Source organism: Leucoraja erinacea, chromosome 38 (assembly GCF_028641065.1).
Source record: "Leucoraja erinacea ecotype New England chromosome 38, Leri_hhj_1, whole genome shotgun sequence".
Lineage (NCBI taxonomy): Eukaryota > Metazoa > Chordata > Chondrichthyes > Rajiformes > Rajidae > Leucoraja > Leucoraja erinaceus.
This window is the reverse complement of record NC_073414.1, coordinates 3,098,063-3,113,366: the sequence shown is the minus strand read 5'-3', so window position 1 is coordinate 3,113,366 and position 15,304 is coordinate 3,098,063. Positions and strand designations below refer to the sequence as shown.

Here is a 15,304-nt window from a genome sequence, read left to right as displayed (position 1 = left end):
TAGTATGCGGAGCGATCACTGGTCAGCGTCGACTCGGTGGGCCGAAGGGCCAGCTTCTGCGCTGCATCTCTAAAGTCTAAAGAGTGATGGGTGCCTCGAACATGCTGCCAGGTGGAGATATGGGCGACGTTCGGGGACTGAAGGGCCTCGACCCGAAATGTCAACCATTCCTTCTATGCAGAGATGCTGCCTCTGAGTTACTCCAGCACTTCGTGTCTATCCTTCGGAGTCATCACTCTTCACTTTAATTTTGGATGACACCTCCGCTTTTCCCACACAGACCACCCTGGACCCGTGTTTTATTACTCCTTTCTCTTTGCTTCAGCCTCCCCCCTCTGTCATTAAATCCCTCCCACCATGTCCCGCCGCTCTCCGACCAAAGCAGAAACACGGCAGATGCCAGAAAGCTGAAATACAAATCACTGGAGGCACATGAGACTGCAGATACTGGAATCTAGAGCAAAGCACAAAGTGCTGGAAAACCAATGGGTCAGGCAGTGTCTGTGGAGGCAATGGACTAAGATCAGACTGAAGAAAGGTCTCACCCAAAACATCTCCTTTCCATTCCTTCCACAGATGCTGCCTGACCTGCTGAGTACCTCCAGCACTGCTGGAAGTACCAAACAACATTGTGCAGGAAGGAACTGCAGATGCTGGTTTACACCGAGCATAGACACAAAATGCTGGAGTAACTCAGCGGGACAGGCAGCATCTCTGGAGAGAAGGAATGGGTGACGTTTTGGGTCGAGACCCTTCTTCAGACTTAGCCCTCTCCAGAGATGCCCTCTCCAGCATGTTTACCGTCCTCAACCAGCATCTGCAGTTCCTTCCTACCCATGTGTATATTCTCATTGTGGCTAAAGGGATCAGGGGGTATGGAGAGAAGGTAGGTACAGGATACTGAGTTGGATGATCAGCCATGATCATATTGAATGGCAGTGCAGGCTCGAAGGGCTGACTGGCCTACTCCTGCACCTATTTTCTATGTTTCTCTCTTCACAGATGCTGACTGGCCTGCTCAGCATTTTCCACTTAGTTTCAATATCTAAAAAGGAAAATACTTTTTCCCCCCGTGTTACTCCAGCATTTTGTGTCTACCCTCGGTTTAAACCGAGAATATTCTCTCTTCACAGATGCTGCCCGACCTGCTCAACATTTTCCGCCTATCTCAATATCTAAAAGGGAAAATACTTTGTGGCAAACTAAAGCATGGTCATATTGAATGGCGGTGCTGGTCTCGACCAAAAACATCACCCATTCCTTCTCTCCAGAGATGTTGCCTGTCCTGCTGAGTTACTCCTGCTGAATGGCCTACTCCTGCAACTATTTTTCAATGGAATTACTTACTGTTGCTGGATTTGAGGTCCCGGTGGATCACAGGGACCACGGCTTCGCTGTGGAGGTAGTTCATGCCCTTTGCTATCTGCACCGCCCAGTTGACCAAGACGTGAGGGGTGACCTTCCTCCGGGAGAGGGCTCGGTTCAAAGCTCCCCCTCGGGCGTACTCCATGACCAGGCACAGGTTGGGCTCCTTCAGACACAGCCCCTTCAGCAGGATGATGTTGGGGTGCCTCAGCATGCCAAACAGCCGGCCCTCCTTGCGGACGTTCTCCGCGGTCACGCTGATGTCCTCGTCCGGGTCTTGCCTGGCCGCCTTGACCGCCACCTCCTCGCCCCGCCACAGCCCCTTGTACACCTTGCCGAAGCCTCCCACGCCGATGATCTCCTCCAGCAACAACTCGTGGAAGTCGACCAGCGGAGGTGGAGGGTAGCCCCGGCTGCTCACGTAGTTGCAGGGGAACACCCCGACTTTGTCCCTGATCTTGCCCGTCCACCAGCCCTCGTCCCCGGACACGGTAGAGTCCTGAGACAGCAACTCCACCACGTCGCCCCGCCGGAGGGTCAGCTCCTCGTCCGCCGTCGACTCGTAGTCGAACACCGCCGTCCAGAAGCCGGGAGCAGCCTGAGCCTGCTGCGAGGGCGGCCTCCGAGGGTCCCCGTTGCAAGAGGCAACCGGGGACCCGATGCAATTCATCGCCGCTGGCTCCATTGCAGAAAATGCCGACTTGTGCATCCATGCAGCGGCTTGGCCATTGAGTCCCGAGGCTATGCCTTTAATGAAAGGCTTCGGTTTTCTGCTTCTGCTTCTCGCCCAGTCCCCGGCTTTAAGGAGCCATGCAACCCTTCCCCCCGCATATGGGGTCTTATTTTATTGCCATCTCTTCTATTCTTCTGCATTGCATTGATTCCGACAGAACATGTACCGAGCAACCTGCGGAAAATGAATTTAAAAGGTCACTACTTCCGCGTTGAAATAAACAAGGGCTCACCGTTCCGGCTGCGGCTTGTCACAGCGCCCCGGGGCTCTCAGCTGTTACATGGGAGCCCGGGCCGCGCGGTGGCTGCCGGGACCTGTAGTTCCACGACCCGAGTCCAACGCCGGCGCCGACCGGCACGCGGACTACAACTCCCAGCGTGCCGCGCGCGCATCAGCTGCCCCGCAGCAGGTCAAAGCAGCAGCAGCAGCATGACATGCAACGTTTCCCAATCCAACCCTGAGCAGGCTGGCACTGTGCATGCAGTTCGTGTCGGCAGTTCCTAGTGTCTATCTGTATCTGGACGTACAATCACCATCACTGGCTGTCGCTTACGTTAAAGGGTCAACCATGATCTTTCTGATCTCCCAATTTTGTTAGCCCTTGCTGTCTCCTCCCCTTCCTCAGCCCTCCTCCTCCTTTTTCCTTCCTTTTCCCCGCCACCCCCTATCAGTCTGAAGAAGGGTTTCGGCTCGAAACGTTGCCCTTTTCCTTCGCTCCATAGATGCTGCTGCACCCGCTGAGTTTCTCCAGCTTTTTTGTGTAACCTATGATCTTTCTGAATTGTGGAGAAGATTCCAAGTCTGAAATCTTAGAATAAAGGGGAGGTCATTTAAGACTGAGAGGTGAGAAAAAAACGTTTTCACCCAGAGAGTTGTGAATTTGTGGAATTCCCTGCCACAGAGGGCAGTGGAGGCCAAATCACTGGATGGATTTAAGAGGGTTAGATAGAGCTCTAGGGGCTAGTGGAGTCAAGGGATATGGGGAGAAGGCAGGCACGGGTTATTGATTGAGGACAATCAGCCATGATCACAATGATTGACGGTGCTGGCTCGAAGGGCTGAATGACCTACTCCTGCACCTATTTTCTATGTTTCTATGTCTATGAAAAGAGGGTCTCGACCCGAAACGTCACCCATTCCTTCTCTCCAGAGATGCTGCCCGTCCCGCTGAGTTACTCCAGCTTTTATCCAAGATTCCAAGGGTTGTCTCGCCCACTACAGACATAAAAAGCTGGAGTAACTCAGCGGGACGGGCAGCATCTCTGGAGAGAAGGAATGGGTGACTTGTTGGGTCGAGACCTTTCTTCAGGTTGAGTCAGAAGAGTGAGGAGACTAGAGATATGGAAGGGTAAGGTGTGAAAACGACAGTCAAAGCAGACGATGCTCAAGGAAATGTAGAATGGTTTATTGTTAGCAGGAGTTAAGGTGACAACGAGGTATACAATCAGAAAAATTAATCAGGAGGACAGTGAAACCAGTAATGTAGGAAGGAACTGCAGATGCTGGTTTACACCTTATCAGTTTATTTATTCATGTGTGTATATATTTATATCATGGTATATGGACACATTTATCTGTTTTGTAGTAAATGCCTACTATGTTCTGTGTGCTTAAGCAAAGCAAGAATTTAATTGTCCTATACAGGGACACATGACAATAAACTCACTTGAACTTGAACGCCCGAAGACAGATACTAAATGCTGGAGTAACTCAGCAGGTCAGGCATCATCTCTCGAGAGAAGAAATGGGTGATGTTTCGGGTCGAGACCCTTCTTCAGACTCAGAAGATTCTTCCAGTCTGTGGAAGGGTCTCGGCCCAAATCGTCACCCGTTCCTTTTCTCCAGAGAAGCTGCCTGTCCCGCTGAGTGAGCCAGCATTTTGTGTCTGGACAGTGAAACTAGTCGCTCCCTCCCCCGCCTTAGTTCTCCGGCTAGTTCCACTGTCCTGATTCAATTTTCTGATTGCATGCCTCTTTGTCACCTTCGCCCCTGCTAACAATAAACCATTCTACATGTTTATGAACATCGTCTGGGCTTTGATCTGCCATTTTCACACATTACCCATCCATCTCACTAGTCTCCCTCTCCCCTGACTGTCAGTCTGAAGAAGGGTCTCGACTCGAAACTTCACCCACTCCTTCTCTCCAGAGATGCTGCCCGTCCCTCTGAGTTGCTCCAGTGTTTTGTGCCTCTCTTTGGCAGTACAGTTTAATTGTCAGGCTTTGAGCCAATGAGCGTAGTGAAGGGCGGGCTCGCTGTGGAAATTGTTTAATGGACATATTTGTTGTGTTTGCAGTTTATTTGCATAATGCAAATAACAAAATCCTCATTTGTTTTTTTTTGCCCTTATATCCTGCATTGTTTCATTAAATTTCAGTTTTGACAGTTGTACGTTCTGTAAAAGCATTCTTAAAGTTTCAATCCATCAGCGTCATGTAGGTTGGTCTGGAATGTCTTTCCAACACAGCATTTGCATTTTAAAGTTGTGAAGTGGACGGCGAGAGGGCGTTTGGCAATGCTTTGCCGTATGTGCACACACACAGACTTGCCGGCTTATTGGAGGGGCGGGAAGAATAGAGTTCTGAATTTGAAAATGAAACAATAGGACATTTGCAAAACAAAAGCAATATTGCAATAACAATAAAAGCAGAAAACGTGCAGCAACTCACGATGTGACTGCAGAGGTGGCAGCTGATATACCTGGAACGAGGATATGTTTACATTTAGATGAGCAAAAATGGCAGGAGCTTTGAATAGAGAAATATCAACAAAAAAAAATTAAGTGCAGCACAGTGGCGCAGCTAGTAAAGCAGCCTCCTCACAGCTTCATAGACCTGGTTTGGATCCTGATTCGGTTGCTGGCTGTGTGGAGTTTGCATGTTTCCACCCACATCCTAAAGAAGTGCGTGTTTGCGGGTTAATTGGCCCTCTGTAAATTGCCCCTAGTGTGTAGGGAGTGGATGAGAAAGTGGGATGACATGGAACTAGTGTGAAGGGTTGATGGATGGTCGATGTGGATTCAGTGGACCAAAGGGCCTGTTTCCATGCTGTATCTTTCAATTCAATTCCATTGAAGATACAGAAGGAAAAGTTGCAGGAACATCAAGAAGAGAAATATTCACTCAGACTGGTTGGACTCAATAAGAACATAAGAAAACAAGTGCACGAGTAGGCCACTCGGCCCTCAAGCCCAACTCACCATTCAATATAATCTCAGCTGCTCGGCCTCAGGTTTTAATCTCTCTCCCTGCTCCCCGTTGCCTTCATTCCCATCAAAATGCCTGAAATTTCCTCCTCTTCACCTTAATCCTATGCCCTCTACTTCTCGATTCCCCTACTCTGGGCAAGACCAACAGAGGGCAGTGGAGCCCAAGTCACTGGATGGATTTAAGAGAGAGTTAGATAGAGTTCTAGGGGCTAGTGGAATCAATGGGGAGAAGGCAGGCACGGGTTATTGATAGGGGACGATCAGCCATGATCACAATGAATGGCCGTGCTGGCTCGAAGGGCCGAATGGCCTCCTCCTGCACATATTTTCTATGTTTCTATTAAGAGACTCAGTGCGTCTACTCGATCTGTTCCTCTCATGATTTGATACACCTCTATAAAATCAGATTAGGCAGGTCCATGGCTTTTAGGCTCCTCCTAAAAGACCGCATCACCCCTTCTCCTCCCTCCCCAAACTATGGCAACCTGAGTTTTACCCCCCCCCCCCACCCAAGTCACCAGAATGAAACTCTAAGCCACAAACTGCAGCAAGCAGAGAAAGATCCCATTGCTGGAGAGAAGCAGTTGCCTCTGGAAGTTTAAAAAAAAAATTATCAATTTATCTTTATTAGAGGCAATTAATTGTACAAGGATAAAACGATCGGCATCACAATTATACAATTATTTTTAACCTTTTAACCTAAATTTTAAAAACAAGAAAAAAGAAAACAAGGAAAGATGAAAAGAAAGAATGGAGAGATTAAGTAGAAAAGACCCCAAAGCTAGCAAAGCAGAGTGCAGAGGAAAGAAAAGGACATAAGAAAAAAAAAAGATGGAGATATATCTGGAAGTATTAAAGCAGGGAAGGAAATCGATGGGCTGGGAGAAGTGTGGAAAACAAAGGACTGTCAGGAATTTGAATAATGTGAATAATGTGAATGCAGAAGGAGCGATTGCTGGGGAGAATATTACCGAGCACGACAAAATTGCATTCATGAATCATCAGTTTTGCAAATTAGTTTCGCTCTCTACTGAGCTCAACTCCAACTGGGTAAATTGAGGCAGGTCCTGGGAAAGTGTAGCAAAAAACTGATTGCTCAGCAGAATGTTCGGGAGATTAATGTGTGGGTCGGTAGAATCGGAGATGCCTGCGTAAAAAATTGTTATTCTAAATCCAGCTATAAAATGGTGGGCCTTCAGCTTCAGTTCCACTTTAGTTTATTGCCACGTGTACTGAGGTACAGTGAAAAGCTTTTGTTGCGTGCTAACCAGTCAGCGGAAAGACAACACATGATTACAATCAATGCTTTTGACGAGAGTCTTCATTTTGTCATTAGTTTGCCCGACTCAAACTTCCCGCAGACTGAAGGACCAACTAGTTCTATGGAGGGAGAAGCAGAGATACACATGGTGAAGTAGAAAGAGAGAGAGGGGATATAGAGAATGGGGGAGAGAAAGACAGACATATAGAGAGACTTGAGAGAGGGATGAGAGAGAAAAATAGATCGGCAGAGAGGGGAGAAGAGGGGCAGAAAGACAGAAGAAATGTACCGGGAAAGAAAGAAGATGGAGATAAAGAGAGAGAATACTAAACAATATGTGCATGAGAGAGAGGGGGAGGGGAGGGAGAGGGAGAGAGGGAGAGGGAGAGGGGGAGGGAGATAGGGAGATGTAGATAGAGAGAGGGAGATGGAGAGAGAGAGAGGGAGAGGGAGATGGAGAGGGAGATGGAGAGAGGGAGATGGGAGAGGGAGATGGAGAGAGGGAGAGGGAGAGAGATAATTAGAGAGCTGAAAGTAGTAGAAAAAAGAGAAAAGAGGCAGAGACACAAATATTGACAGTGTATATGAATGGGGAAGATAGAAGAGATTAGAAAGAAAGAGAGCGTGGGGAAGACAGTGAGAGAAAGAGAGAGAGCGAAACAGAAATAGATTGAGAGAGAGCCCCAGAGAGAGCCTGATGATTGTTTAGGAATAAACTGTTCTTGATCCTGGCATGCACAGTTTTCAGACTCCTGTACCTTCTTCCTCAAGTCAAGTCAAGTTTATTTGTCACATACACATACGAGATGTGCAGTGAAATGAAAGTGGCAATGCTCGCGGACTTTTGTGCAAAAAGACAAACAACCAAACAAACTAAAAACACAATCATAAACACACATATTCTTTTACATAATAAATAATGGAAGGAAAAACGTTCAGTAGAGTTAGTCCCTGGTGAGATAGGCATTTACAGTCCGAATGGCCTCTGGGAAGAAACTCCTTCTCAACCTCTCCGTTCTCATCGCATGGCAACGGAGGCGTTTGCCTGACCGTCGCAGCTGGAACAGTCCGTTGCAGGGGTGGAAGGGGTCTCTCATGATGTTGTTGGCTCTGGAGTTGCACCTCCTGATGTATAGTTCCTGCAGGGGGGCAAGTGAAGTTCCCATAGTGCGTTCGGCCGAACGCACTGCTCTCTGCAGAGCCTTCTTGTCCTTGGCAGAGCAAATCCCAAACCAGATGGTAGGAATGAAATGAGAGCGTGGCCAGGGTGGTGTGGTCTTTGTAGACACTGGGAAATGCAGATGCTGGGTTACAAAAAAAAGACACAAAGTGCTGGAGTAACTCAGTGGTCCAGCAGCATCTCAGAGATGTCCCCTGACCCACTGAGTTACTCCAGCATGTTGTGTCTTTTTTTTCGTGTTGGTCTTTGATGATATTGGTTGCCTTTTTGAGGCAACGCCTCCTGTAGGACTCATAAATGGTACGTATGTCAGTGCCTGTCAGTGTACTCCACTCCCTGTAACCTCCTGTGCTCATGGGTGATAATTAAGCACGACATAGCAAGCATTATGGAACAAGTGAAGGCCATTTGGCCCATCAAATCTGCACAGGAGTCACATCGGTTCTTTACTTTTTCCCCAGGCTCCGCAAATGAGTTCCCCTTGTACCCATCCACTTCTCCTTTGAAACCCCATTGAGTCTGCCAGCTCCCTCTGCAGGTAGTGAGTATGTCACTGTGCTCTTCCACCTTGTGTCTTTTGCCCCCCAGTTCAAATCTGTGCCCCTCAGTCACCGAAACATCCGCCTATAGGAACAAGTAACTCCACCGTGATCACAAAAATCAAGATTATTTAATTCTTATATGCAAGGGAACAGAACAGAATGGTGGTATAGTGGGATAGTTGCTGCCTTACAGCGCTAGAGACCAGGGTTCATTCCTGACTAGGGTGCTGTCTGTATGAAGTTTGTACGTTCTCCCCGTGACCTCGTGGGTTTCCTCCCATATTCAAAAGACGTTAAGGTTTTTGTAGGTTAATGGGCTTCGGTAAAAATTGTAAATTGTCCCTAGTGTATAGGATAGTGCTAATGGACCATGCTAATCACTGGTCAGCGTGAGCTTGGTGGGCCAAAGGGCCTGTTTCCGTGCTGCAGCTCCAAATTAAACTAAACTAAAGAACAATGAAATTCCTACTTGCTGCAGCCTCACCGACCTGTCTGTTAAAGCAATAACACAAATAATCATACTTTGATTAATAATACAATAAATTAATATCAGTAATCTTAGTAAGGGAGATGTAAATGCAAACGTGAATCTCTGTACTGTACAACCAACAAAGACAATGGAAATTCGGTCTGAATCTGGTTGTGTACAGGTTTTGTAGGGTGGTCGGTCAAGAGCCTGATGATTAATTGGACCCTAGTGTTCTCAACCTGGATAGTGCTAATGGACCGTGCTAATCAACTTCTGCCCAAATTGGTAGTGAGAGCATGGCGCCACTGTGCCGCCCTAGTTTAGTTCATTGTCATGAGTACCCATGTACAATGCCCGCGGCTCCCTGGAGAGAGACCGCTTTTCAGGGCTCCTGCAGCGGCGACTTCTCCCGCCCGAGTTGCGGGGTCGAAGAGCAAATAATCCTAACATCATTGCCCCCGCGCGGCTGGAATGGCCGCGGATCTGCAGCGCACACCGGGGGGCTAACACCAGACCCGGTAGTGCAAACTCGAACCACCCGTACGTGGCTTTAAATGGCCGCGGGACAAAGTCCATCGCCAGCCGGGGGCTTTGTTTGACTCTGACATCGGGTTGTGGGGGTGGTACAAGAGCCTGATGGAGAGATAAGTTTATTGGGCTTCCATCACAGGAGGTGATGGATGTTTATGTTAAATGTAATTATGTTGTGGGGTCTAATTGTGTGTAGTAGGCTGCAGAGCAGAAACGGCATTTCGTGTTGGCCCTCCAGGGGGTTCATTGACAATTAGTTGACTCTTGACTGACTCAATGAGGTACAGGGAGAACATGTAACCTCCATACAGGCAACACACAAGGTCAGGATCAAACCTGGGTCTCTGGCAGTGTGAGACATCAGCTTTACCAGCTGTGCCACTGTGATGCCCATAAACATTTGGAACTATCTACCAGGGGTTAACAATGATTAAAGGATGGAGATTCGTAAACCAGTTTGTTTTGTACGAGAGTCCAAACCAGAGACAGGAGCTGGCCTTAAAATGTGGGCCAGGGTCTTTGGGAGTGATGTCAGAGAACACTTCTTTACTCCAGCTTTTTGTGTCTATCCTCAGTTTAAACCAGCATCTGCAGTTCCTTCCTAAACACTTACATAGAAACATAGAAAATAGGTGCAGGAGGTGGCCATTCGGCCCTTCGAGCCAGTACCGCCTTTCATTGTGATCATGGCTGATCGTCCCCTATCAATAACCTGTGCCTGCCTTCTCCCCATATCCCTTGACTCTACTAGCCCCCTAGAGCTCTATCTAACTCTCTCTTAAATCCATCCAGTGACTTGGCCTCCACCGTCCTCTGTGGCAGGGAATTCCACAAATTCACAACTCTCTGAGTGAAAATCTATCTACCTGGGGATTAAAAAGATCACAGATATTGCAGTGGGGATGGTGAATGAAAAATTTCAAAGGCAGATGAACAGATTCATGTTGGGAAGAGCGTTAAGGGTTAAGATTCAGATTCAGATTCAATTTTAATTGTCATTGTCAGTGTACAGTACAGAGACAACGAAATGCATTTAAGGTTAAAAACAAATAGGTTGGGATACAATTGGCCACACTCTAATTGAAAGGCAGAAATTGTTCTGCAGTTGAAATGAGCTCCTATTAACGTACTCCCAGGGGGTTGCCACATTTACAGGCGTTTAGGAAGAAAAGCAATCAATTGTTGCCGAGATGGTAATTCTGTTGCTCCATCGATCTGTCGAGAATGTGACATTTCTGGACCATTTCATGGATCAATAATCTCGTAAAGAACATGCATGGTAATTAACAAGCTGAACACTGGGGGGCAGTATGCCACGCGACACCAGGAGCTCGGGGTTTCGACAGATTGATTGTACAGAATTAGATGCAAAATATGATAATGATATGCATTTATTGTCAACTATTACAGTGAAACTTGCTTTTACTCAGTGTACATACAATTTAGCACAAAAAAACAAAAAACAGAAAAAAAAAAAACAGGGGAACTGCTGGGTTCTGGGGGGGGGGGGGGGGGGGATAGGTGTAAAAGTCGCAGATGGACACAAAATGCTGGAGTAACTCAGCGGGACAGGCAGCATCTCTGGAGAGAAGGAATGGGTGACGTTTCGGGTCGAGACCCTTCTTCAGACTGAAGTGTGCTACCCAGACTGTGATGATGGTTTCCAGAGACACCTTTGTCTCTGTGGAATTCTTTGCCACAGAAGGCTGTGAGGCCGTCAATTTGGATATTTTTAAGGCAGCGATAGATAGATTCTTGATTAGTACGGGTGTCAGGGGTTATGGGGAGAAGGCAGGAGAATGGGGTTAGGAGGGAGAGATAGATCAACCATGCTTGAGTAGTGGGGTAGATTTGATGGGCCGAATGGCCTAATTCTGCCCTTAGCATATATGACCTTATGACCTCTGAAAATGCAGCCACAATCAAAGGCGTTGAAAATGTGGACTTTCTCCAAATAGTCACAGAGACTTTCTCTAAATAGTGAAGCATTCCCAGTGGTCTGATGCAATAAACAGCGCCGCACTCTCAGAGAATCTCATTGTAAAAGCTGTCATACTCACATGGATTCTCCCAGGGTAAGCACTGGCACACAGGGATTCTCCTAGTGTAAACACTGGCATACACAGGGAATCCCCCCTCTTGTAAACACTGGCATACACAGGGAATCCCCTCCATGTAAACACTGGCATACACAGGTTATCCCCTCCATGTAAACACTGGCATACACAGGGGTCCCCCCCAGTATAAACAGTGCCATACACAGGGCTTCGCCAGTGAAAACACTGACACACACATGGATTGCCCCAGTGCACACACTAGCACACACATGAAGGGATTTCCCTACTCTAAACACTAGCACACGCATAGGGATTCATTCACTGTAAACACTGGCACAGAAGACGGCAGGGATTCTTCTTCTAAATCCAAGCACACACACACACAGGGATTTCCCGAATATAACACTGGCACCAATGCTGGCCTTCCCACATTGTAAACCTAGTGATACAGATAATCGAAAATGTATTCAAGACATATGGATTCACCAGTTATGCCAAAAGATATTGTGAGACGTATGAGATATGTGCCAGGTACAATCCAAAGGGGGGAGTGAAACAGAAACCAGGGAAAGGTCCCAACACACTGGCTCACACTGCCGCCCCCCCCCCCCCCCCCCCCATATACGGTGGCATACAGACGGAGATTCCCCTGGTGTAAACAATGGCTCACAGGCAGGATTCCCCCTGTATATAGTGACACACAAAGACGGAGATTACCTCAATGTAAACAATGATACACTGGCAAGATCCCCTCTGTATACAGTGGCACACAGTCGGGGATTTCCCCTGTATACAGCGACACACATTCGGGGATTGCCCCTGTATACACTGTATCTGTACCTTGATATATAATCATCATCACTGGTTGTCGCATACGTTAGGAGGGTCATGCGCAAAGTCGCAATTTAATATTAAGGTGGACCATAGAAATCAGCGTCTTAATATCTGAAGGGTCTCGCCTATTTTTTCGCTCCATAGATGCAGCCTCAAGCTGAATTTCCCCAGCTTTTTTGTCTACGAGCGTCTTAATATCGATTGTTTCCAACTTGGTCTTGAAGGTCTTGACTGGCACACAATGGTACACACAGCTGGGGATTACCCCTGTGTACAGTGGCACACAATGGTACACACAGCCGGGGATTACCCCTGTGTGCTGTGGCACACACAGCCGGTGAATCCCCCCTGTATACAGCGGCACACAGTCGGGGATTCCCCCTGTACACACAGTGACCCACAGATACAGTGTACACGCAGACGGGGATTCCCCCTGTGTACACTGGCACACACCGCCGGTGAATCCCCCCTGTATACAGCGGCACACAGTCGGGGATTCCCCCTGTACACACACAGTGACCCACAGACACAGTGTACACGCAGCCGGGGATTACCCCTGTGTACACTGGCACACACAGCCGGTGAATCCCCCCTGTATACAGCGGCACACAGTCGGGGATTCCCCCTGTACACACAGTGACCCACAGACACAGTGTACACGCAGCCGGGGATTACCCCTGTGTACACTGGCACACACAGATGAATGTTTGTATACAGCGGCGTACAGTCGGGGATTCCCCCTGTACCCACAGACACAGTGTACACGCAGCCGGGGATTACCCCTGTGTACACTGGCACACACAGCCGGCGGAGCCCCCCTGTATACAGCGGCACACACTCGGGGACTCCCCCCGGACACACACAGTGACCCACAGACACAGTGTACACGCAGACGGGGATTCCCCCCCCCATCGCCACCCACCAGATACTTTGCAGCGCGGGCGGGCGGCCACGCGCTTCCCCGGGGTTGGTTGCCGAGCAACCGGTTTATTGTTAGCAACCGCGGCGTGGGCGGGTCAGCGTCGGACGCCGCGTGACGTCACCGCGCAGGCGTGCGTGCGGCCTGCGCCGGCTCCTTCCCTCATTTTCAAAATTTAAAGAAACCGGGACCTACCTCAAAGCGTCGGGCAGGCGGCGCGGGGGCGGCAGATGTGTGTCTGTCATGAGGTGAGATAAGCGCACACGTCGACACGTCGACGTTGATTGTGTTTTGCGGTGAAATTTCCACTTAAAAACTTGAGAAACCTGTACTCCTGAGGGACGGTTAAACCCCCCCAGCTCTGCCTTCAAACCGGTGAGCGCGCATGCGTTGCCGCGCTGTGCACACTGGTAGCTGTAGTTCTTCTGTACCTGTTGCTGGACAGGGAACAGGGAGAAGGAGGAATGCCCGATTTGGGTGGGACACGTCTCCACTTTTGCCGCAAGCTTTGTATCCTGAGTGGTGCTCTATAAAACGCAGCAGGGATAAATGGAAGTTTGGCAAATGTGCCCTGCAGCATGCGGGTCTGTGGCGCTGTGAAGATTGGCGGAGATGGGGGATTAGATTCCAAAATCAATTTCCATCAGTGCATAATACCTCAAAACTGCAGCCTGGTCTGGTGTGGTTCCCATTCGCCACCCCTTGCACTAATTGTGTGTGTGTGTGTGTGTGTGGTACGTGTGTGTGTCTGTGGGTACATGTGTGTGTGTGTGTCTGTGTGTGTGTGTGTGTGTCTGTGGGTACATGTGTGTGTATGTGTGTGTGTGTGTGTGTGTGTGTGTGTCTGTGGGTACATGTGTGTGTGTGTGTCTCTGTGTGTGTGTGTCTGTGGTGTGTGTGTGTGTGTGTGTGTCTGTGGGTACATGTGTGTGTATGTCTGTGTGTGTGTGTGTGTGTATATGTTTGTGTGTGTGTGTGTGTGTGTGTGTGTGTGTGTGTGTGTGTCTGTGGGTACATGTGTGTGTATGTCTGTGTGTGTGTGTGTGTGTGTGTGTGTGGTACATGTGTGTGTATGTCTGTGTGTGTATGTGTGTGTGTCTGTGTGTGTGTGTGTCAGCTTATGTATTGGCCGTTCACGTTTAGGAACTACAACTCCCGGCGTGCACCGGGGGGGGGGGGGGGGTGACGGACGGGACGCCATTTTGAGAGTCCTTGATCTCGACGACCCCTGGCGGGTATTGTAGTTTGTTTCCACATCGCTGACAATGCACCGGGGGGGCCGTGGGACTACATCTCCCAGGGTGCTGAGCGCGGGCGCGGGGCCGACAGCGCTCGTCATGGCAGCTCGAGGCAAAGGCAGTTGGTTGGTATCGCCGGAGTGACATTGTGAGGAGGCGCTCTGTGGTAAAAGGGAGCCGGAGAGAGACGGAGAGAGAGTGTGAGCGCCATCGCCATCGCCGAACGCCGGCGAACAGACACCAAAAAGTTTCGCCCGTCGACTTTTTGCGGTGCGTGGTTTCGATGGAAGCGGTTTGCGAGGTGAGTGTGGGTCGCCTAGGCCCCTCCCGGGGGGCTGAGGGCTGTCTGGTGGCTCGAGCTGTGACAGGGGGGAAGGTACAAAGGCTTGCAAGCAGCTCCAACCTGGCAATCGAGCTGTGACACACACACAGGGAAGGTACAAGACAGTGCTTGCAACACACAGCTCCACACACCAGACACACACACAAGACACAGACACACACACACACACACACACACACAGACACACACACACAGACACACACACACACACACACACACACACACACACACACACACACACACACACACACACACACACACACACACACACACACACACACACACACACACACACACACACACACACACACACACACACACACACACACACACACACACACACACACACACACACACACACACACACACACACACACACACACACACACACACACACACACACACACACACACACACACACACACACACACACACACACACACACACACACACACACACACACACACACACACACACACACACACACACACACACACACACACACACACACACACACACACACACACACACACACACACACACACACACACACACACACACACACACACACACACACACACACAACAGACACACACACACACACACACACACACACACACACAC

At 49.1% G+C, this 15,304-nt stretch overlaps 2 protein-coding genes across 6 annotated transcripts in view; one reads left to right on the top strand and one right to left on the bottom strand.

The window, feature by feature from the left end:
• map3k10 (mitogen-activated protein kinase kinase kinase 10) overlaps nt 1–13,370 on the bottom strand; it is a 42,034-nt gene extending 28,664 nt beyond the window's left edge. Inside the window, exons 1-2 of one of the 2 annotated variants that reach the window (XM_055663620.1) lie at nt 13,295–13,370; nt 1,348–2,272 (exon numbers count right to left, since the gene is read on the bottom strand). In XM_055663620.1, the coding sequence (XP_055519595.1) occupies nt 1,348–2,074 (727 nt within the window). In that variant the 5' untranslated portion in view covers nt 2,075–2,272; nt 13,295–13,370. Of the gene's footprint in view, nt 1–1,347; nt 2,359–13,294 lie in introns of those variants that run through there. The other variant, XM_055663621.1, reaches the window with a different exon arrangement.
• Nucleotides 13,236–15,304, top strand: part of sipa1l3 (signal-induced proliferation-associated 1 like 3) — a 161,746-nt gene continuing 159,677 nt past the window's right edge. For 2 of the 4 annotated variants that reach the window (XM_055663619.1, XM_055663616.1), the window contains exon 1: nt 14,464–14,638. The gene's annotated coding sequence lies outside the window, so the exon portion shown is untranslated. Of the gene's footprint in view, nt 13,348–14,462; nt 14,639–15,304 lie in introns of those variants that run through there. The other 2 variants (XM_055663617.1, XM_055663618.1) reach the window with 2 other exon arrangements.